This window comes from Anomaloglossus baeobatrachus, chromosome 1, assembly GCF_048569485.1.
Source record: "Anomaloglossus baeobatrachus isolate aAnoBae1 chromosome 1, aAnoBae1.hap1, whole genome shotgun sequence".
NCBI lineage: Eukaryota > Metazoa > Chordata > Amphibia > Anura > Aromobatidae > Anomaloglossus > Anomaloglossus baeobatrachus.
In genome coordinates this window covers 16,727,171-16,752,940 of record NC_134353.1, presented here as the reverse complement: position 1 = coordinate 16,752,940, position 25,770 = coordinate 16,727,171, and the positions used below count along the sequence as shown (strand labels likewise).

General features: G+C 42.4%; 1 protein-coding gene across 3 annotated transcripts in view; it reads left to right on the top strand.

The window, feature by feature from the left end:
* The first annotated feature begins 455 nt into the window (after positions 1-455).
* Positions 456-25,770, top strand: part of LOC142270978 (uncharacterized) — a 48,659-nt gene continuing 23,344 nt past the window's right edge. The window contains exons 1-2 of one of the 3 annotated variants that reach the window (XM_075332459.1): positions 456-502; positions 19,226-19,406. In XM_075332459.1, coding sequence (XP_075188574.1) covers positions 19,361-19,406 — 46 coding nt within the window. In that variant the 5' untranslated portion in view covers positions 456-502; positions 19,226-19,360. Of the gene's footprint in view, positions 503-16,748; positions 16,788-19,225; positions 19,407-25,770 lie in introns of those variants that run through there. The other 2 variants (XM_075332466.1, XM_075332467.1) reach the window with 2 other exon arrangements.

Here is a 25,770-nt window from a genome sequence, read left to right as displayed (position 1 = left end):
GTAAAAGCCTCCGTCGCCTCGACAATTGTCAGTCAATTGCGTATTGTCCTGATAAAGTGGAGGCAGCGAAGTGCTTGTTCGTGATAAATTGGTGGCCATGATACCCCACATGTACCCAGTGATTACACATTCGGTTGGTTTGTTGATGAAAGTACTGTGAGAGCCTCCAAATCTGTATACACAGCGCCAGTTCAGCACTGTGCATATGGAGATGGAGAAGGTAAACAAGGTAATAAACTGGTTGGTCAGGTGCAACAGTTGGCTTCCTTCCTCCAGAGCTTGGCAATCTTCTGAAAGCTGATTAGACGGCGGTGATGTTTTTGAAGGTTGGCGCAAGGATAAGATAGATCTTCCCTTATATTTATAATCTAATTGAAGTTGTGAAATAGTTAAATAAGCGCTGAAGGAGATTATACAAATTGACTGGAGTCCTGCCCGTCTGCAGGTTCCTTGTGCTCTGTTTGATGAGGATGAACGGTTGAGAACTTGAAATCACTGCCGGGTAAGTGCATGTCTCACCTTTGTGTTATAATGTATTATAATATACTGTAGTTATCAATGTAAATTTCTATATAAATAAGTTCAAGGGCTGGAACGAAATCCTTAAGGAGCCAAACTGTGGTCTCCTTAGAAAAATTTGCAGATCGCTGTAAGCCATAAAGACCCGGCAGGTGTTTATTTGAGGTTGAGTGCTGAAACAAAGCGCATAAATGGGACATTTCATCCACTTCATGGAAGTCTTCTTTTATCTAAACCTTATCGATACTTTCATTATGTGACTGATCTGGATTTGTGCACTGAAGTTTCCCATCGGGTGATTTACTTTCATCCCTGCATGGAATATGTTCTATAAACTTATCATGGGAAGACCTTTTTGTAAAATTGTAAAAAAAATCCTTGATAATTAAATAAAAATAAAAAAATAAAATTTTAAATGAATATTTTCCTTTTTAAGAAAATCTAAAAAAAAGTGGGAGAAGTCACCCTAGTGAAAGAGAAATAAAAAGCAACAACAAAATGAAAAGAAAAAGGTTAATAAAGTCAACCTAGAAAAAGAGAAATAAAAAAAGGAAGATTAAAAAAAATATACAAATTTCTAAACCAAACCACTAGATTTAGGTGACAGTATTAGTAAATAGCTATCATCCAATCAACAAGAAACAGATGGAAAATAAAACGCCCTTTACTGTCTCCCGCTACAGAAATATTCTACGCTTTGTTGGTTACTTAGACCTTCAGGAACCGGAAGCCCAAAGTTCATTTACACAATTGTCTCATTTCCTACTTCTCTATCTATGGTGTCATTACTTCTATCACAGAAATGAGCCGCGCTAAACCCTTAAGGACCAGGCAATTTTTCATTTTTGCATTTTCTTTTTTTTCCTCCTCTTATTCAAAGACTCAGAACTTTTATACTTTTCCATTCACATAGTTAGGGTTTGTTTTTTGCAGGATGAGTTGAAATTTTGAATGACACCATCGATTTTATCATCACATGGCAAAACAAAATTAAATTCAACAATGTTATTTTTTTTTTTTATGTTTAATTGTCAGTGTTCATTTCACCATAAACTGAGAAGGAAATGTGATTGTCCAGGTAATTACAATTATGAAAATACCAGACATGTAGAAATTTTGTTTTATTTAAGGGTGAAAAAAAATCTGAAAGCTGTAAAACCAAACTTTTTTTGCTTTTGTCGTGAATTTCCCATTTTTGAGATCTGGGGCTGTTTGAGGGTCCTGAGCAAACGACTTTTGTTTATATTTTTTTTGGATCGATGCAGTGGTTTTATTGACTGTTATTACAGTTTTATCTGTTTTTGCAGCACCCAAAAAAAGAGCAATTCTGGTGTTTTACTGTTTTTCCTCGTCACATTGTTTATCAATTGGATTCATTTATTTTATATTTTGATAAATCGGACTTTTATGCACTGAGCAATAACAAATGTGTATTCGTTTTCCTTTTTATTTATTAATTTTTAATAGGGAAAAGGAAGGTGATTTAAATTTTTTAAAAACATTTTTTCTACTCTACTATATTTTCTATTTGCCTTAGGGGACTTGAACCTGCGATCATCTGATAACTTGTTCTATATACAGCAATGCATCAGTCTAGTTGTACATTGAAGAAATCACAGTCTCCTATAATCGCCAACCACAAGCTGGTTATGACAGGAATCTCTGTGATGACAACGAACGACATACTGGGATTGCATCACAGGCACCGATGAGGGGATAGAATGGAGTGCCCACCTTCGGCACGTGTTAGTTGCCACTGTCAGAGATTAATAGGTTAATAGCTGCAGGCGGAGCTTCACCCTCAGCTGCTAGAGGCAGATGATGGCTGAATAATTCAGCCTTCATCCGATGGCAAAGATGTGGGCTCGGCATGCGAATGTATAAGAAAGGCAGGGAGATGTCTTATGATAAACATAGGATGTCATGAGTCCATAAGGGGTTAAGTGGAATCTGCTCACATCCAAAGTATAGGAAACCCACTACAGCCCACCCATATAATACTGGACAGTTACAACATCCCCATGCACCCATGCACTAAGGTAAGTGTAAAAGGTATTAGTGATATGGAGATTCAAGAAGATAAACAATACCACATGGTAAACAAATACTTAGAGATTGTCTAATACTTTTAAATTGATGGCTTATCTTTAGGATAGGTCATCAATGTCTATTTGGTCAGAGTCCAAAACCTGGCACCCCCACCAATCAGCTGTTCTCAGTGCCAGCGGCATCAGCAAGCAGTAGGAAATGCTCAGTTCCGGAGCTGCTCCGTACTGCACATCCACCTCCTATTGATTTAAATAAAAGGTGGATGTGCAGTACTCGAGAACGGCCACGATCAGAAGACTGGATAGCTCCAAAACTTATCATTTCCATCTACCTACTGCTGCCAAGAATACCGAGATCAGCTGACTGGTGGGGTGCGGATTGCCGCACCCCGGCCGTTCAGACATTAATGACCTATCCTAAGGATAAGAAATTAATGTAAATGTAGCAGACAACCTCTTTAAGTGCAAATGATGGAAAATAAGAAGACCCGATACGTCGCTACCGCCAGGTCAACCTTCAGCTATAAATTTTCACTTTGGACAACATTTGGTAAAAAATAGTCTTAAAACCTCTTTTAATCATAGATTGTCTTTAAATTGTATTTTGTAATCCAGTAATACATTATTTATTTTGTCCCAGGTTAAGAATTCAGCCATATTTCTGTACAGCCCACTGCGCTTTTATAGAACAGAAGACCCCAGAGCTCGCGGTAGTGTTTATATGAAATGATTCAATTACAGAACATAATCCATTCTAATGCTCCAGGGGTGGAGCCGATCCAATCCACTAGACGACAACCAGGTGGGAGGGGACAGACAGTCAGTAGAGTCGGTGGAGTCAGTAAGTGGAAGTGAGAGGAGACGGATTTTATAACACTGACAGGAGAGTGTAACTGTGACCTGAAGGCCGAGGCGTGTTGTTGCCGGTGGAGTACGGTTGAGTACTCCCGGAACCATAGCACTAATGGGGTACAGAGCCCTAGGTCAGGTAAATGCTCCAGGCAGACCTGATAAAATCTTCACAGTGAGGGGACCATCCAGGACCTCACTGACCGTAAAGTCCGGGGGCACCAGCAGTGACGGGAGAACCAGGTACCGGAACGGAACACCAACCCTACAGGGTTCAAACTGCCAGTCGTATGGACTAAAGAATGAGAGACTACCAGGAGGGGACCCTTAGACTCTCCAAACCACAGGGACCCACCAAGTAGAGAAGGGTGCAGGGGACAGAAGCCACCAGGTCACCAAACCAGCACTTGACTGGGACTAAGGGAACCAGTGGTGAGGACTAGCCTTCCTCCGGGTACCAGCCATCAAACCGCTGTGAGTAAAGAACCCAGTTGTGTGGCCTACCTTCTTTCTGCCCCTTACTCCATCACCTACCCCTGGGGCCCCGGCCCTACTTCCGAAGGGCCCAACGACCAGGCTGCCAGTAACATCAGCCCCAGCGGTGAGAAACTATGCAGCGGCGGTTTCATCACCATAACCGCAACCCGCAATTGGCGTCACGATACAAATTTTATAAATATTCCCCTGTACATTACCCCCATCAAGCTACCCCCAGGGTCATGAAACTGGGAAACAGCCACCCAGTGAACTGTCCCCATAAATATATGGCCCGGGACTGAGTACCCCATAGCCCTGGGTGAGTCATATGTGTTACATTTATACATACAAAGTAGAGTGACATTTAGGAAAGATTCCATCATTTAGGGAAGATTTAACTTAATCAAATCTAAAGGGTTTCTAAGCTCATCACAGCCCAACCTAAACCATGGATGATCAGCTAATTTCTACCCATGAATGAACTTTTGCTTATCCCTCTTTTTCTCACCTGAAAAGTAGACTCCAATATGCTCCATGAGGAAATATAAAGTGCCTGGTAGGATTTAACTCTGTCCCTATCCCATCGGTGAGACAAAAAGGAAGCTGTATAAATAATAGATAGTTGAGCAGAGCATGGCCTGACATTTCACCATACATTCAAGAAAAGGTCAAGAGATAAAACTAATAACAAAATGTAAATCAGTTGTAGGAAATTCAGTTTGATGCATTCACAGCCTCATAGCAGAATACGATCTGCCCAAGCTCCCCAACCTTGTAAGATGAACTGACAGCTCTCCGCACTGTATGATGGACGCAATAGCTGCCACACAGAGGAGTATGCACTCCAGAGCTCTCAACAAATTCAGTATGATGGACTCTATAACCCCCAACAGATAGTATCATGGGCCTAAAAGCCACACACAGTAATTATGATGGTCCTCACACCTCTCCCACAAAAAGTATGAAGGCCCCCACAGCACCCAACAAACTGAGAGCTCCACAGCACCCCACACACATGGTATGATGGTTCTCACAGCTCCCACGCACATGGTAGGATGGTCTTCACAATGCAAAACAAATGGTATGAGAGTCCTCATAGCCCTCACACATAGTATGGTCATTTTAGCAGTAGCCCACAGATGACATGATGGTCTTGACAGCTTCCCACACATGATATAGTGGTCTTCAAAGCACCCCTTACATGGTATGATGATCCTCAAAGTCTCACACATATAGTATGATGGTCCTTACAGTTCTCTACTCATGATAAAAAGGTTCTCAGAGCACAAACACATGCTATGGGTAGGGCAGCTGGATGGTGCTGCCCATAAGCCACTGTTTTCAGCCCTTTGGCTGTCCCAGTATATGGGATGGACAGAAGCAGCCAAAAGTGACTGGTAAGATGCAATTTGCTATGTATGCAACAAGCTGTATCCTTATTGGAGTTTTACCATCGGCATTTTTTGCTATAAACTAATGCGTCAGAGGTTGGTTTACATAGTTGTTTGCATCCTGTGAACACATCAGTGATCCATTATATTTCATACCAATGTAGTAATATGATATATTTATATAAGTTTAGATCTAGCACGATTCTAGTATTAACTTTAAAGATCCAGCACGGCTCATGTTCCTAAGACACATTCCCCATCACCACCTGTTTCATGGTTATAAATCTTTTCTTCCGCGTACACTTTTAGCAATGTTATATAAAGTTCATGCCAAGAGACAAGAGATTAATTGTTGACATTGCAAATAGTGGAAAAAAATATCTAAATCCCATAATGGAACAAAGTCCATATCAAGAGACCTTAATCGGTTGTGTCTTGGCAAGAACTTTGTTCCATCATGTGATTTTGATTTTTTTTTTTCCACTATTTGTTTTGTCTACAAATAATGTTATTGTATCACCTTCTGTCTAAAGCTGGGTTTACACACTGCAACATCGCAAAGGACATCGCTGTAACGTCACCGGTTTGGTGACGCAATAGCGACCTCCCTAAGTCTCTGCTAAGTCTCTGGTGAGCGTTCAAACAGGCAAACCTGGCCAACAACTCAACAGCGATCCGGACCTGCAGAGCGACCTAGCTGGTTGTTGGGGACGTTGATAAGCAGCCTTTTGAAAGGGAAGTTGCTAACAAAGTTGCTGCAAAGTCTTCACACACTGAAACTTCATGCTGCACAGCGGGAAACAAAGGACCTAGGAATGGTCCTGAACGATTTGTAACGATTACAACTTCACAGCAGGGGCCGGGTCGCTGATAGGTTTCACACACTGCAACATCGCAAACAACATCGCTATTGCGTCACAAAACCGGTGACGTTACAGCGATGTCGTTTGAGATGTTGCAGTGTGTAAACCCAGCTTTAGAGAATGGAATCGGATCCCTTTTGTTTTCCAAAAACATCCCATTATCTTGTCTCTCTAATCCCCAATCTCTAATCTCGAGGGCACTCATAATAATTCTATTATTCCCAACATGGGTTTACATATACTCAACCCAAGGTTATATCTTCTTAAATCTCACATAGAATCAATGGATCACTTCCAGGATAAAATGAAAATGGATCTCAGGGCAAAGTCTGACTAGATTATTAGTCTCATTCAGAAAAAATACAAATTGACATAAAAACAGTTACATGCCCCACAGCGATTAGAAGACATTAGATTTACAAACACTAGAGACAATGAAAGTCAAAAGAACGGTAGTCCTTAGACCATAGAAAAATATTATGCTATGGTGGGGATAACAGAGTCCTGGCTGGATGAGAGTTACGACTGGGTTATAAATTTACACTATTTGGACATTTGGGCAGGATGTGAGCCCTGTGCTGACTTCCTGCTCAAACATCTGAAGGCGGGGTGAAGGGAGCCGATGAACAAGGGGAACGAGAAGAAGTTGTCCAAGTAGTGGAAAACTACTTTAAACATTAATTTCTGAACCTGGACTTGACCCAAACTTTACCCTTGGCCCCAAACCCCATATAAGTCAATGGATACCCAAAGTTCTGTGCTGTAAAATGGTTTTGGTAAGGGCCAAAGGGCTGCAAAAGGTAACAAAGGGGCCAAGTGCCCTGTAAACATGTGAATATGCAATAAATAGAAAAAAAATGTTATAGGCTCCCTCCTATTTGATAACCAGTGAAGTTAAAAAACAACTAACATCAATCCCGCAATTATAACCCCAATGGCCAATGCACTACGACCATCGGCATAAGCTGGGTAAAGTGCCAGAATCGGAGCTTCTAATGAATGTGCCAATTCTGGGGCAGCTGCGGGCTGCTATTTTTAGGCTGGGAAGGGCCAAATAACCATCCTTCCTACACTGAAAATACCAGACCCCAGCTGTCAGCTTTACCTTGGCTTATTATCAAAAATAGGGGAGACCCCATGCAGATATTTTTCAAATTATTTAAATACATTTCATTTTTAAAAATGGCATGGGATCCCCTTCATTTTTTAAAACCATCCAAGGTAAAGCAGACAGCTGAGGATTGCAGCTTGCAGCTGTTTGTTTTACCTGTATGGTTATCAAAAATAGGCTAGAGCCCACATCATTTTTTTTATTATTTTTATTATTCACAGCAGAATACAGTCATCTTCCGATTGAAATAATGCTTGTTGATTGGCTGTGCTGTAGCCTTTCAGCATTCTTTATTAAGATACAACAGTGCCTTAAATCCAAACTCATACACAGTCTTTTTTTAAATGACCATGTTTGAGTCTGAGCTCCTAATACCCGGTGTTTGCTATGACCTTAAAACTTTATTGTTTGGGTTCACTCATCTCAAGCTATCAGATGTGTTCACATATCATCCAGTATGTAATGTAATGATACTACTTGAGATTATCGCAAATATAAACAAACTAATAGATGGAGATGAATCCCTAGCATTTTGTGATAAAAATAACTTACCAACTCTGTCACACCGGTAAGTCCATGCACTACCAAAAACTCACAAAAAGTGTTTAACACCACCACCACAATCCATTTAATATGGCATTGGCTCACTTGCTGAGAGACTGGAGAGTGGCTTTTTTCCCTTCTCCTCTTGCTTAGAGGACATGAATAACATTTTCCACATTTTCAAATGGCCATAAAAATATTCATGATTAGGGTGTTATATATTTTTATATATGTTTATTCCTGATCAGATGGCTATGGGTGCTCTGGATTTCCATTTTAAAAATATAGTGGTTGTTACACAGATCATAAAAATTATATAAATGTTATTAATTTGCTGATTACAAACATTTCTTTTAGCTGCAACAATTTTTTTTTCTCAGAAAATAGGAGTCTCAATGGGGGACAGATATTCACCACCTCTCGCTCATTTAGTAATGAGTTGGTGGTGGGAGAAATACATATACAATGTATATATTCTATTTATTGAGGCTATTTTTGGTATGGCAGATACATAGATGACCTCCTAACCATGTGGAGGTCTGATTCATTTACAATAGAATATTTTACAAATTAAATAAATTCTAATCCTTTTACTTTTATTGCTTTTAGGTTCACTTTACAATGCTATCACAATGGTCATAGCCACAATCACAAATACAGAGGACACAAAAGTAAACCAAATCCCAGAGTTCTCTCATTATCCAGTACAAGAACCAGTTTACAAAAATTTGAAATATTTTCTTGAGAAATGTACCCACTCTAGAAGAAGACAAAGCAGGGGCTAGGCTTTTAAACGGGTGCTTAATAGTTTTTGGGTACTATTCCGTACTCTTTACAAACTTTCTTGAGAAAAAAAAAATGTAGAAAACCTTATTTACGAATTAAAGGGTTTTTTTACAAATGTTGCCCATACCCATGTAAAGTATGCTTAAAAATCAACCAATTTAGCAACTTTAGTGATTCCTCAGAAAAAATAACTTTCAAATAAGAGAATTTCTTATTTGAAAATTGAAATTTACCATCTACATCATGTAAATTGTCACCTGCAAAATAAAATCTGTTGGAAGCAGAAGGCTTCAATTTGAAACATGTATCAGGGAACATCTTCATGACATTGAGAACAACAAGAGTTGACGTATTATATCCAAAGCCTCAAAAAATTGTAATTCCTGTCATCATTGCAATATAATGTCTCTATAAGTGTATGATATAGAACAGTATATAACCATAAAAGGGGTGGGGAAGGGGAATGTCATCTTAGGAACAGAGAGGCGTGCTGTGTATTTAGACTCAATACTAGAGCTCCATTAGGTTTAAACTTTAAGTGTAGATAATATTCTGCATTATTATTTTACATGTAATGCTTTCTTTCCACCTTTTCTCCGTCCTTGTTCCTCATGTAATTGCATTGTGCTTGGTATATGGTTGCCCCTATTCACACACAGACAGCTTTCATTGTGCAGTTGCAGGAGTAGATGGACATGGTGAAGCTCTAGATTCAACACCAAGGTTCTTCTGCTCTAGATTATTGTACTGATACAAAGTCCTTGCTACCAGCTCATATATTATGTATTTTCCCCCTCACACCGCCCTGATCCGTTGAGCGTCTGCTTATCCAGATGCCACTATTTACACATGATTTCTTTTTTTTGATATGCAAGTGTCTTGTAGTGTTTGGGTCATGGTTTCATCTCCCCGTCCACATGGCTAGGGGGCTGAGCCTTCTCCCGGGCCTCACATCCGGAGCTTGGATGCTTTAAATATACTGTCATCTCCGGTGAACCAGTGCCGGCTATAAGCTTAGCGCTGCTTTGCCTGTAATTGCTGGTCCCTGTAAGAGTGATCCTGATCTGTCCCCTCTCTGTGCCCTCGTTCTCTGTCTGTGTTCTGTACCCTAGGCGTTCCTCCATTCCTCTGTCCCACCTCCTTCATTCCCACATTAGCCCCAGTTGTTCCCCCCCTCTCCTACCTCCCCAATCGGTTGCTTCCTCTGGTACTGACCTCGGCCTGACCTCAACCCCGCCTCTGCTCATTTCTCTGGTCTTCCTGCTCCCCGTACTGTGTATGACCCACCTGCCCGACCATCCTCAGCTTGCCCTGCGGCTGGCACTGCACCAGCACACACTGTGTGTGCACCTCCTTGCTTATTCAGCTCCATGTAGTGTCTTTCTTTGCAGTACTCCAGCTCCCCCTGGTGGCAGGGTGACAGTTTGTGTCCTGTTCTATCAGAATGATCTGATTGTTTTTAACGTATCATGAGATGTCATCGTAATTAATCAGATCTCTGGTGCTTACAGAAAGTGATCATCTACCTACAGCGATATCTGACGCTATTCCAAATACCATGACTAAGGACACTTGACGCACCAGAAACGCGTCAGTGGTTTTTTTACCAATCTAAAGCGATGATTTTCTGGAGCTGGATCTCTCCTCCTTGCTCTCAGTTTTGGGCATATTGGCACTAACACTCTACATGCTCCCAACAGGACTAGATTGATGAGTTGGACTTTGTTTTTTAACACTGTGTGGCCCGACTTTTTCTAGTTAGAAGTTTAAACTCTTCTTATCTCAAATTGGAAAACAGGTTGAGAAAATTAGAACCAACCAATATTCCTATAGAAGAGAGATGCAGCTAAATAAACCAAAGCAAAAAGAGGAATGGTGCTACAAAAAGATCAACTTTATTACACCTAAAATATTATAATGGATTTTGTTAAAAACAGTCACTCAATAGAAGGCCAATTATACCAGAAAAATTACCCCAAGCTGTATTCAAATATAACCTTTATTGGAAAGTATAAAAAAGTAAGGGGTGACAAAAACTAGTACCCCTGAGACAAGATAGAAAATTCAGAAAATCCAACACATATTTGGAAACACACACGTATGTCGTCTCACCAATAACAAGGAGGTGATAAGGGCCTAAGCCAAAGACCCCGTACGAGTGACACCCAGGGAACGACGAGCAACAACGTACCTGCGTCCTGCCGGCAACGAGGTGGGCATGTCGTTTATGCGGTTGGTCTCCGCCCCTCCGCTTCTATTGGTGGGGCGCTATGTGACGTTGCTGTGACACCGCATGAACCTCCCCCTTAAAAAAGAGTTTGTTCGACGGCCACAGCGACGTCGCTAGGAAGGTAAGTAGTGTGACGGGTAACAGCAATATTGTGCGCCACGGGCAGCGATTTGCCCGTGACGCACAAATGACGGGGGCATGTAAAGCCCCCTTAACCCTCAAAAATCTGTCACCTTCCTAACCATGGAGTGAAAACACCCTAAACAATAGAAATGGTGCCCCCGTTCCTTGAAGGCTTACCCTCACTGACCCTATTACTCAAATGAAGGCAGAGACAGGAGGCTAAAAATAGATTGGAAGGGGGTAGAGCATGACAGTGAGACAAAATGCAGACCACATAACATGGGTAACAGCAGATTGCCACAAAGACACATGTATTTGTGACCTAACAGTGTCAACATGATATAAAATAGTATCGAAAGTAATAAAATGACATACAGTCAGAACAATTTTCAGACCATATCTGCCTCTACATGTTTCTAACCCCACAAAGATGAAAAAGGGGATCATCAGGAGGCTTCTCAGGGTTTCAGCTTGATACATGAGATGTCCACAAATTTCATATGAAGGTCTGATGGTAATGGCTCCCACTTTGGACTTTGCCAGTGGAAGACTAACAACAATCTTCCCAAGGCTATAAACAGAATACTTTTAGGGTCCCCACATATCTATTGCTGTCTAATACCAAATGGTTAACTCTTACATCAAACATACATGCCCCCTGAAGCCAGGTGAAACGTGCGTGGAGGCACAAGGCTACACACCTATCAGGACTCCACATCATCACAATGGAAGTTTGCATTCCATGCTCTTTTTGTGTTAGCCACTCGGGAACATATGACAATAGATCTATGGGCATAGTAACTATATACTGTTTTGCTATTAGCCCTGTATTGAAATGTTTTTGCTTTTTTTTCTTTTAACAAAATCAGTTAAACTAATTTATATTTGATAACGTTGATATATTTGTGAGATATTCTGAAGCACCATTTTTCTTTTGGTTTATCTAGGTTTGGAGAATTGGTCTTAGCTCATCATTTTGTTAGTCTTGTCATCTAAAATCTGTTGGGAACTCTTGGAAAATGTAAGATTTCCAGAAAAAACATTGGAAGTGGAATAATATAAATGGTTAAAAAAACCCTATTATAAATAACCCACAATTTTTGGGATAGTGTAATAAAAGGTTGATTAGAGCAGTAGATGGGGAGTATTTCTTTGTAGCCTCAATCTTCTTACGCTGACCCCAGAGAAGTCGCTGGAAACAGACAGCACACGGTACAATGGGGCTTATATCAATATAGGTTCTACCACCCACGGGGGATGTTATGTAACACAAAACCCAGACCGGCTGTACTATGAAGAGCACATTAAAGAAGCATGGAAGGAGACACAGACATTCTGCTGCTTTGCTTTAAAGGAGAATAGACCTGGTACCAATACATTGGGGCAGCTGCTAGGCAATATCTGGGCAGGGTTTAATTGGAGCTCAAATATTGCTCCTGTAGTCTCACCTTCCCTTATAGTTACATAGTTACATAGTTACTTAGGTTGAAAAAAGACCTAGGTCCATCTAGTTCAACCTTCCTCCACCAGTTCTACATTTAGTCACTAAGTCATTTATAAATAAATAAGAAATAACGTTTGGAACTCCATTCTATGTCTGAACTGGGTGCAAAAACCTAAAAAAACATCACTATGTGGAGATAAGGTATGCACACCAGTGACTATGCAATGGGAATACTTGTAATAGCAGAAACTGCTGTGTGAATACTGACATGAAAAATCCAATAGCTATATGTAAGAATGAAATGTGAAAAATGGAACGTGCATTACTGCCATGAACATATGAATAAAGAGAAATTTAGCTACTGAATTGATCAATGCAATAGGGTTAGTTTGTTAGTAGTTTTTCGTTTGTGAACCCTCCCCATACACACCTATTGCCAATCCACATCGTATATATAGCCTGGGTGTCAGCTTCCCATACACGGTAAGTTTTGTAACTGCATGAGAGGACACACACAAGCTAGGGACCCCAACGTAGAGAAATACTTTGGCGTAGTGTTGGGGCTCTATTGCATTGATCAATTCAGTAGCTAAATTTCTCTTTATTCATATGTTCATGGCAGTAATGCAGATTCCATTTTTCACATTTCATTCTTACATATAGCTATTGAATTTTTCATGTCAGTATTCACACAGCAGTTTCTGCTATTACATGTATTCCCCTTACATAGTCACTGGTGTGCATACCTTATCTCCCCATACTAAGTCATTTATAACCAACAATGTTGTGTGTACTGAGGAAATCATCCAGCCCTTTTTTAAAAGCTGTTATAGTATCTGCCATTACTACCTCTTGTGGTAGTGTATTCCACAGTCTGACCGCTCTAACTGTAAAGAACCCTTTCCTATTTAGCTGTCAGAATCGCTTTTCTTCCACTCGCAGTGTATGCCCTCTGGTCCTTAGTACTGTCTTTGGAAGAAATAAGTCATGTGCCAGTCCTTTATATTGACCACACATGTATTTATACATATAAATGAGATCTCCTCTGAGACGTCTTTTTTCTAAGCTAAACATATCTAACTTTTTCAACCTGTCATCATATCATCATATCATACCATCATATTAATATGGTATTAATGTACTTGTTAGATAATGAATAGATTAAAGCCTCCTCACTTTCCTGCTTGTCAAGAGGCAGTGAGCTTCTGAAGATTGACAGTTCAAACCAATGGCATATTCAAAACCTAGACTTACAGGTTTACATAATAATAGTAAAAATCCCCCCCCTTGTACCATTGTTAAGAACAGAGTGGATTACAATAAGAGATAAATTGCAAAATTGCTTATTTTTAAATATTTAAGATCCTGAGACAACCCCTTTTAATGGTTTAAAAAACTATTTAAGATCCTGAGACAACCCCTTTTAATGGTATAAAAAACTATTTATGATCCTGAGACAACCCCTTTAATGGTTTAAAAAACTATTTATGATCCTGAGCACAAGAGCTTACAAAAAGTTTTTCATATTCCATCACGCGCCATATTACCACATTGAAAAGCATGAATATGTTATACATTGTGATCACTATTATCCAGCAAAACTCCATATTACTACACATTTAATTAACATTAAAAGGGTTCTGTCATCCATCTGGATTCGAACCCTTGAGTCTGTGGTCAGCTTTTCTGTCCACTGCATCATATAGTAGATACACCTTTTCTTTGGGTGTTACAAAGTTACATAGGTTGAAAAAACCCCTGCTCCATCAAATTCACCCTACCTCCACCAATTATACATTTCATCACTAAATCATTTATATCGTACAGTGTTGTGTACTGAGAAAATCATCTGCCCTGATATTAAAGCTGTTATAGTATCTGCCATTACTACCTCTTGTGGTCGGCATTCCACAGTCTAAATGCTCTAACTGTAAAGAACCCTTTCCTATTTAGCTGCTGGAATCTCCTTTCTTCCACTCGCAGTGAGTGCCCCCCCTGGTATTTAGTATTGTCTTTAGAAGAAATACATGTGCCAGTATTTTGTGTTGACCACACATGTATTTGTACATATAAATGAGCTGTCGTTTAACAAAGGTAAAAAAAGCCAACTTTTTCAACCTCTCATCATATGGGAGGCCTCCATTACTCATCATACGGGCGGCCTCCATTACTCATCATACGGGCGGCCTCTATTACTCATCATACGGGCGGCCTCCATTCCTTGTAGTAGTCTAGTTGACCGCCTTTGAACTCACTCTATCTTCTGAATGTCCTTTTTGAAAAGTGGAGCCCAAAACTGGATCCCATATTCCAGATGCGGCCTTACAAGTGGTTTATAGAGGGGTAACAATATGTTGGAATCACGGGATCTAATCTCTCTTTTTATACACCCTAAAAAGATGTTTAGTTTCTGTTTATTTTTGCTTTAGTTCTTGTAGGGTAACAGGTTTATTCCCTTACTCATTTGCCTGCCCAATCACATTTTGGGTGCCACTTTACGTACATTCCTCCTTGCTGGTGATATTATCATTTTGAAGTCCAGCCATATTGACATTAATTTCTGCCAGTCAGTGTTAGACCAGCTGGGATACCTCTCTCTGCTGTTTTAATTATCCTCTCTGCACCTATGTTTTGTTTCTCAGTAAGTAGGCGGCACATATACTTTAGCAATATTCACCCTCTATGGAATTTTGTATTGTATTGCCTGTGTTACTCCCTCTGGGAACACTTTCTTCTTCAGCACACCTTCCCTTCTGTAGGTAATTTGCACTCTGCTCTGCCCTTTGGTTCCTTAGGAGGATCATGAAGTGCTTGATGGCTGATCAGGCAGAGTAGGCCGGAGTTGATATCTCTAGTCTGTACAGGAACCGGTCAATGGCAGTTTTTTAGTGTGTTTCCTATATCCCTTGTGAGGTATTATATGAACATAACAGGTTTTGGTTAAAAGATATTGATTCCTATATTTGAGAACCTATCCACAGAAAAAAGTCATCAATGTCAGATTGGTGGGGTCCAACATGCTGAAACCCACCATTCAACTGTTTTTAGTTCCATGTTTTTCTTAATATATAAATGAGCTGTTAAGATCTATTTAACGGACATAGATCTCCCTGAGAATCGGCTCGAACAATTATTATGAATGAAAAGAGACATTTAGGCCATGTGCCCATGGGGAAAGTGTACTGCGGATATATCTGTAGGACATTCCACAGGAGCTCCAAGAAATCCGCAGCACAACTTTTTCTGAGTTGTGCTGCGGAAGTCCAGTGGAACGTCCATCGGATATGCTGCGGGCATTCTACATTGAGGATACAGTACTATGGCTTGGGCACTGCATCTTCAATGCAGAACAAGTGCTGGAGTAATCGGTGAGTTCATACTTACCTGTATTGCACAGGAACTTGGTTTCCAGCCATCTCCTGGAGAAGATGGCCGGGGCCTGGACGAGCTCCGGCTGTCAGATGACCGCAGCTCGGGCTGTTACATGACCGCAGCTCGTGCAGGCCCCGCCCACCTCTTGCAGCCCGCTCCTGGCTTCAACCTGCTCTTCTACACCGAAGGAAGAGTCTCTGGTGTCTTCAATCAAGGCAGGTAAGTATAGAGATCTGTGCAGAACAATCCGCAGACATGCAGTTCTTTGTGGCTGCGGGAAATCCGCAGCATTTCTTGCAGGTGCAAAATCCGTAGCATTGATACAGCACTCCCCAAATCCCATAGGATAACACGGGGAGTGCCTGTACTTGCGTAAACCTGTGGATTTGTCTGGAAAATCACCAAAATCCGCAGGTTTTCCACAGCAAAATCAGCATGAATTTTGTACCATGGGCACAGGGCCTAAGAGTGTGAGGCACGTAGACCAGGAGAGCAGGCTGATACCAGTCCTACTGTTTTTCTCAGAGTGGCCAATTTAGAATTTAATCAGAGAGTTACTTGAGCCATCGGAGCAGAGCGGAGCAGCCAGGGAGCCATTGGGTAGATCCTTTACCTTATGTTTTACCATGAAATGAGGAGCACAACTTTGGAAGCTGACAATGGTGGACAGCTGCGCTCCTTCCTAACCTGTACTCACAAGTAGTAGATATTCACACTTGGATTGCACAACTCTACGAGACGAGCACCGCCGCGTACATGACCTTCTGGTTCTGACCTATCTTTATTGTTCTACTCTGTGATTCACGCTCCATAGTCCTTAATCATTTACCAATGAAACATTATTAATTCGCATAGAAATCTTTTGCTTTTGTTCCTGTTCATTTGCATCTTTATCTTCATATTGATAAGAATTATTTGATTTGCTTCCTTGCTGTATATATATATATATATATATATACGGTATTTCACTGTTTTCCCTTACAACTGGTGAAAGAGCAAAATCCAGCAGCCGTGAGCATTCTGAAGGAATCGTAAGTGGAGATGATTGAATCTTTCTGAAATTTAGATTATTGATATCATGATGTTAAATCATGGTCACGGAGGTGCACAATGTCACGTCATCAGACATGGGCTGCAGTGATGACTTTATGCCGGCTAGGGAAATGATGACATATGGAACAAACAGTGTCCATCCACACTCAGATGTAGCATGGAGCATTGTCATATTTGACTAGTAAAACAGGTCTGTAAAATCAGACATGCACAACTCAACGTCTACAGCTTGATTCTGCCTGAAGGCATGATTTTGGCAATACTACATTTATACAGGTTATTTTTTTAAAAAAACAATTGGTTGTATCACGATTTCAGAGACTTGTAGCTTTTTGATTAGTCAATCAATAGACCTAGGTGATAGTTTGAAATTTTGCAATTGGAACTGTAGTTTTTTATTTTTCCATTTTTTGAGATACAAACAATATTATAAATGCTTTTTATTACCTTTTTTGAGAAATGTAGTGACAAAAAAAACTATTTTGGTATTTATATTTTTTCTGTATAGTGCTATGGGTAATTAGCTGTAGATTTTCAAAAATTGGACTTTTACCAATGTGGTGATAACAAACATACTTTTTTTTATTTTTATAATTTGGAAAATTGAATGGATGAATATATTTTAAACACTTTTTATGAGGGGCTGCTGATAATTCTTTGGCTTTACCCAGAAAGAAATGAGATCGGATGATGAAACTTTCCATTTCTTCCACATACTCTCCACTGATGACAACACACTTCTTACATCGGTATTCCAAGTTCTGTAAGCCTAGCAAAAAGAAGGATTTCGGTTGTGCCTCAAACCAGGCAACCGTAGCAGCCATGGCATCAGAAATGGTCTGAAAGTTGGTACCCTTGAGGTGTTTCTTCAGGTTTGGAAACAGATAATAGTCGGAGGGAGCTAGATCAGGTGAATAAGGTGGGTGGTCATCCAGATGAAGGCCCAGCTCTGCCAGTTTTGTGGTGATCACTTGTGCAAATATTTCTTTGGACAGCTTGATGTGCCTTTTGGCCTTCAGAGCTGCCTTCAATTGGTCCAAAAGTTCAATGTAATACCTTGCATTGATGGTGGAACCCTTTTGAAGGTAGTCCACCAGCAGCACGCCCTCCTTTTCCCAGAACACAGACGCCATCAACTTAGTGGCTGATTGTAACACCCTGAACGTTTTTGAACAGGGAGAAACAATGTGTCTCCACTCTTTTGACTGCTTCTTGTTTTCAGGGTCATACAAATAAATCCAGGTCTCATCCACAGTGACCAGTTGATCCAGGGCATTCTTATCAGTCCGGAAACGCTGACAAATGGACTGGGAAGTTTTCACTCCCATGCTTCTCTGATCTGTTGTCAAACATTTGGGGACCCACTTTGCAGAAGCTTCCTCATGTCCAAATGTTCTTTGATAATGATACAAACACGTTCACGGGAAATCCCCATGATGTCTGCTATTGCTTTAACTGAAATTCGTGGATTCTCCAGTATGAGGTTGTGCCCAGCATCAACGATCTCCGGAACAACAACCACTTTCAGGTTTACAGGACGTTCCTGATCATTGATTTTCCTATCTTCATAATTGTACTGACCTGGAAAATCATCTTTCAACACCATTTTTATCATACAATTTTCACTGTAAAAGCCAAACCCACAAAACAATGACGGACTTGTTTTTTTTCCCGCACTTTATCCTACTTGGAATAGTTTTCCCATTTTTCAGTATATTGTATGGTAAAAGTACTGTAAGTATGTCATTTACAGCTATATTTCATCCATCAAAAAAACAAAAAATAATAGAGTTAAAACCGATGGAAAAATGAAAAAAAAAAGTTATGTAAGAATAGGAGAAGAAAAAATAAAACAACTAAAAGGAATAGCAACCCAGTCCTTAAGATTTTAAAGCTGGGAAGTTGCCTGGTGGACGTGTATTTTGTGCCTGGCAATGGCTCTAAAATCCACCTGTGACCACTGCAACCACAGCTCACCAAAGATTTTAGATTATACGTAAAGACACAAAGTATGAGGCTCGCGAAAATCAGGCGGAATATAATATTTAGACTGATCGGAGTTTGAGCACTGTGTGATCCAATTTTCTTGAATGAGGATAAAAAATCATCTTCTCTATTGTGTAAGTCTGTGAAAATTAGACCACTTTTGGATGTCATCACAGTGCGCGAAGACATGAATGGCCAAGTGCGAGCTGATAATAGGATGAAACTTGGGCATGTTTCATTTGTTTTCCTTGGACCGGTTTGGGCTTCAGAAGAAATAGGACGTATGCATGACCCCACAAAATAATGTTGGTCTAAGTGCAATGTGATGTTTTGTCGGATTGCAATCACACCAAAATTACAATCATCTGCACAAGCCCTAATACAGGAGAACGTATAAAAGTCTTAATCTCATTAATTTTCCCTGTTGCAGATGAGGTTACGTATTTCAAATCCACAAAATCTAGAATAACTCACAAGAATTCTGCAGATTCATTGCAAGACTCAATTAATTCAATCGCAAGTCCAGGAGATTGATCATATCCCAAGACAAAACCACAAGAAAATAATGAAGCCAACAAGAGAACTGATTACCCTCAAAGTGGAAAATCCAGGTGAGAACATATTTTACTTTTCATTTATGCAAAAAATCTGAGAAATAAAAGTAACATTATAACAAAACTTTAGGAATCCTTGTTATTGCTTTAAGTTAAAGGAAATGTAGCTAAAACAACAATGTTTACATGACCCTAGTGTCCACTGGGAAAATCTGACAAATTCCAGAAAGGCTCGTCTGTCTGTTGACCTCATTCATTGCAACACTGTCAGCAGTATCATTGTACTCAGATGCCCGTACTGTGAACAGCTGTGATGGAGCACCAAGCCACCGGCTCTATCCTCCGACACTTACTCCACAACTTACTGTGGCAGTGTAGCACCCCTGAGGCTCTGGTCGCTACAGGGTACTGCAGCTGAATTTAGTAGCAGCATCTATCTGGGGTAAGTGACAGGTGGTAAGTGCCGGTGCTCACACCAGACACATTTCACATGCAGTTAGGTGCCTTCCCCTCAGGGGGGGTGAACTGGGGTGGACAGGGAGAGTTAGCCATCTAGTAGTATGGGACTTCCCGGTCACCAGGGTGCCACATGGGGTATAAGTTTAGGTAGCCATGACACATTATTATTATTTATTATTATAGCGCCATTTGTTCCATGGCGCTTTACAAGTGAAAGAGGGTATACGTACAACAATCATTAACAGTACAAGACAGACTGGTATAGGAGGAGAGAGGACCCTGCCCGCGAGGGCTCACAGTCTACAGGGAATGGGTGATGGTACAATAGGTGAGGACAGAGCTGGTTGTGCAGTGGTCTACTGGACTGAGGGCTATTGTAGGTTGTAGGCTTGTTGGAAAAGGTGGGTCTTGAGGTTCCTCTTGAAGCTTTCCACGGTAGTGGAGAGTCTGATGTGCTGAGTTAGAGCATTCCAGAGTATGGGGGATGCACGGGAGAAATCTTGTACACGATTGTGGGAAGAGGAGATAAGAGAGGAGCAGAGAAGGAGATCTTGTGAGGATCTGAGGTTGCGTGCAGATAGGTACCGGGAGACTAGGTCACAGATGTAGGGAGGAGACAGGTTGTGCATGGCTTTGTATGTCATGGTTAATGTTTTGAACTGGAGTCGTTGGGCGATGGGAAGCCAGTGAAGGGATTGGCAGAGTGCACATAGGAAGCTTTCTGGAGGGACGTCCCCTGAGACCAGACTGGGTGCAGGAGAGCACCAGTCCTGGAGGGAAGAGACACAGCTCACCTTTCTGCTGAAGAGCCTGGGGATTCATAGTATCATAGTTTTTAAGGTTGAAGGGAGACTCTAAGTCCATCTAGTTCAACCCGTAGCCTAACATGTTGATCCAGAGGAAGGCAAAAAAAACCCCAATGTGGCAAACAAGTTCCAATGGGGAAAAAATTTCCTTCCTGACTCCACATCCGGCAATCAGACTAGTTCCCTGGATCAACACCCTGTCATAAAATCTAATATACATAACTGGTAATATTAAATTTTTCAAGAAAGGCGTCCAGGCTCTGCTTAAATGTTAGTAGTGAATCCCTCATTACAACATCATGCGGCAGAGAGTTCCATAGTCTCACTGCTCGTACAGTAAAGAATCCTCGTCTGTGATTATGATTAAACCTTCGTTCCTCAAGACGTAGCGGATGCCCCCGTGTTCCAGTCGCAAGCCTAGGTATAAAAAGATCTTTGGAAAGGTCTCTGTACTGTCCCCTCATATATTTATACATTGTGATTAGATCTCCCCTAAGCCTTCGTTTTTCCAAACTAAATAACCCCAAGTTTAATAACCTGTCTTGGTATTGCAGCCCACCCATTCCTCTAATAATCTTGGTGGTCTTCTCTGCACCCTCTCCAGTTCAGCTATGTCCTTCTTATATATCGGTGACCAGAATTGTACACAGTATATAAGTGCGGTCGCACTAGTGACTTGTACAGAGGTAGAACTAGATTTTTTTCATGAACACTGATACCTCTTTTAATACATCCCATTATTTTATTAGCCCTGGCAGCAGCTGCCTGACACTGTCCACTAAAGTGAAGTTTACCATCCCCCCATACACCCAAGTCTTTTTCTGTGTCTGTTTTACCCAGTGTTCTACAATTAAGTACATAATCATAAATGTTATTTCCTCTACCCAAGTGCATGACCTTACATTTATCTACATTAAACTTCAATTGCCACTTCTCAGCCCAATCCTCCAATTTACATAAATCTCCCTGTAATATAAAATTATCCTCCTCTGTATTGATTATCCTGCAGAGTTTAGTATCATCTGCAAATATTGAAATTCTACTCCGCATGCCCCCAACAAGGTCATTTATAAATATGTTGAAAAGAAGCGGGCCCAATACTGACCCCTGTGGTACCCCACTATGAACTGAGACCCAGTCCGAGTACGTACCATTAATAACCACCCTTATGGTGGTTATGATTGTGAGCAGGAGCTCGGCCCAGGTTCCTTCTGCCAGTCGCTGAACAAACAGGACAAACAGGACTCCGGTAACCGCCTGGAACTTGCAACGGGTAATCAGAGACTTACCAGCAGGGAACCAGGACACTCTCGGGCAATCTCCTATCCAGTGAGTAAACACCTGAACTGGAGCTCTTGCCTTGTTTCCATTATTTACCGGCGACGCCGTCCCGCCCTCTGGTGCCCACGGTCCACTACCAGCCAGGCAGCCATCCTCACTGGGCACCCACTCCACCTGTGGGGACTGACTCCATCTTGGCTGCAATCAACGTTGACCCCGGGTGAGAAGAACCCTGTAGCGGCGGCCCCCTACCTGGCCGCGCACCACAGGTGGCGTAATGAGATGAGCGATGTTCAAGGTTCGAGGTTCGCCAATTTCATGTTCGAGTGATTTTTGGGGGTGCTCAAGATCGAATGATCGATCGATTTTGCTAAAAGCTCGAAAGTTTGAGTTACATTCGAGAACGGTTCGATCACCAAAAGCATGGCTTTTTACAGCTACACTGTGCAGGGAGCCATCGCTGGCAGCCTGCGGTAAGCTGGTAACCAATGTAAATATAGGGTATCCAAGCAAAGCGCTTTGCTTGGTAACCCGATATTACCCTGGTTACGTGTGCAGGGAGCTGACACTTCCCCACTCGGCTCCGCCCCCTCCTGCACTCGGCATGTACACACACACACACACACACACTCACACTCACCTGTCCGCAGCCATGCGGTCCCTGGCACTGACGTCCTCAGCGCCACATGGCCCCGCTAGGCTCCTCCCACTTTGCACTCCTCCGCCTGCATACATGGCCCCGCTAGGCTCCACCCACCTCGCACTCCGCACACATGGCCCCGCTCGGCTCCACCCACCTCGCAGACCGCACACATTACCCAGCTTAGCTCCATCCACCTCACACTCCGCACACATTACCCTCCTTGGCTCCACCCACCTCACACTCCACACACATTACCCCGCTAGGCTCCACCCACCTCACACTCCGCACACATTACCCTGCTTGGCTCCACCCACCTCACACTCCGCACACATTACCCCACTTGGCTCCACCCACCTCGCACTCCGCTGCCCGCACACATTACCCTGCTTGGCTCCACCCACCTCGCAGTTCGCACACATTACCCTGCTCGGCTTACCTGCGGTGATGAAGTCCCGCCCTCCCGACCTCAGCGCTGTCACTGTCCTCCATGGCCGCCGCTTGTCACATCTCCTCCTCTCGCTGCTGACCCAAGACTGTGACTAGCGGTGACATCACAGGCACCCGCGATACTTGGCTGTGAAGGCGGCGGTCATTGAAGTTAGTGACAGCTCTGCTATCAGCAGTGCAGGAGATCATCACCGCAGGTAATGTACCTCGCTCCTGACAGCAGCACTTGTCATGCCCTGCAGTGACCTGGGCTGACCTATTGATGTTAGCTCAGGTCACTGCATTGCTCTCGCAGCCAATGGGGAACATTCTGTTCTTCATTGACTGGGACAGTGACTATGGTATGGATCATCATGGGAACCCCTTGGATTACAGCGGACCTGGATTTGTTTTTCTTTCTAATAAATTGGTGAAAGAGGGAATGTTTTGGGGAGTGTTTTTTCAAATAAAAATGTGTTTGTCGTCTATTTTTTTTTTATTACTGACTGGGTTGGTGATGTCGGGTATCTGATAGACGCCTGACCTCACCAACCCCAGGGCTTGATGCCAGGTGACATTACACATCTGGTATTAACCTCATATATTACCCCGTTTGCCACCGCACCAGGGCAACGGAATGAGCTGGAGCAAAGCACCAGGATTGGCGCATCTAATGCATGCGCCACTTCTGGGGCGGCTGCGGCCTGCTATTTTAAGGCTGGGGAGAGTCCAATAACCATGGACCTCCCTAGTCTGAGAATATCAGACCCCAGCTGTCCGCTTTACCTTGGCTGGTGATCCAATTTTGGGGGGACCCCCAAGTGTTTTTTTTTAAATTATTTATTTAATTTAAAATAACAGCGTGGGGTGCCCTCAGTTTGGATTACCAGCCAAGGTGAAGCTGCCAGCTGTGGTCTGCAGGCTGCAGCCGTCTGCTTTACCCTAGCTGGCTATCAAAAATGCTAATTACAAGGCTAAGCACCCCTTAGTGCCACATGAAAGGCACCAAAGGGTGCAAAATTACAAAATGCAGGAGAGTGGGACATGATGTGTCTTTCTGCCATTATAATGACAGAAAAGACTGATATGAAGTGCACAAGCACAGGAAAATCACCAGAGCGCTCTACGCTGTGAAAAGCAGAAGAAAATGGCACTGGAGGGAACATGTGACCGCCTCATGTAGGATGAAGCTATGGATCCTAGGTAAATTTATGTATTTTCCCTCCTTCAGTTTTTTTGTAGTACGCAAAAAAAACGGAAGGCACACGGATGACAAACAGTTGACATGCAGACCGTATACAGAACAGAAACGGATGCCACACGGATGGACCCGTGAAAAAAACGGACCGTTTTTTGCGGACCGCAAAAACGGATCTGTTGTGTGAATGTAGCCTTATTCTGATCTGCCGTTTATAAACAGCAGGCAGAAATAAGTGAATAGCGCCCCCCAGCGTCAGAAAATCTCCGGAATTTCAGGGGTAGCTGAGACCCTGGAGATCATGATTCAGGACGTTTTTTCCGGTCCCCGCTCACATGATCACAGGTATACACCGTATACCGATGATCACGTTACAGTAAATGACAGCGCCGGTAAAAAATTATTTATCTCCCATCTGGCATGAACAAACATGTCATATGGGAGATAAATCTCCTCCCCGGTCCCCTCCGGTCCCCGGTGTCACCAAAGTGCCCCCCCCAACCCCCTCCCGGAAATCCAAGATAACCGCGCGCACAGCAGCGCGCCGGCCGCATTCACCCTACTCCTCTTATTTCTGTCGCATGTGCCATGACACATGCGACAAAAAACTCCTCCCCATGCCCTGCCAGGTCACCCCCTATAACCCCACTGGTGTTCCCCGGTGTCCCACGGTACCTGTGCAGCGTTGATCCCAGCGGCCCCCTCCTTCACAATAGACACTGCCGCATGTAAAGAGCGGCTGTCAGCTCAGCTTCCTGTGTTCAGACACAGTGAGTGGCGGTAACCATGCATCTGTAAGCTACTGCAATGCCCTGCTCATGAGGTAAGGAACATACAGTAGTTAATCAGGAGAGCTATACTACATTTCCAAATGGAGGTATTTGATTTTGTAGTTGCCCTGCTGAACGACTACCAAACATGAGAGTCCGTTATACGCCGCAAGAAAACATGTCTAAATAGCGAGCTCTGTTGTTTAGTATTCATTCAGCTGGATAACTGGACTTAAAGGGGTATTCCATCTCCAAGATCCTATCCCCAATATATAGTAGGTGGAATAGCAACAATATCAGCAAATACCAATATTTGGAAATGTAGAATAGTTCTCCTGATTGGGCATACCCTTACCTCATGAGTAGGGCATTGTAGCTTTGGTAGCAACAGTTACGACATGGACTCTGCTGCTGTGGACCCGGGGAGAGTGGGTGCAGATTCATTGCACCCACACTCCTCACATGGAGGGTCTGAACTCCTAGAAAATGGGGGATACGTTCCCTGAGCGTGTCCCCCCATATTCTAGACGGTCCAGAGTCATCGTGGGATCCCCTTATTTTTTTTTCCTTACAATAAATTGGTGAAAGAGGGAATGTTTTGGAGGTGTTTTTTCAAATCAATTTTTTTTTGTCTATTTTTTTGTTAGTACTGACAGTTTGTGATGTCGGGTATGTGATAGACGCCATGACATCACAAACTTCTGGGCTTGATGTCAGGTGACCTTACAGCTAGTATCAACCCCATTTATTACCCCGTTTGCCACCGCACCAGGGCACGGGATGAGCTGGGGTGAAGCGCCAGGATTGGCGCATCTAGTGGATGCGCCACTTCTGGGGC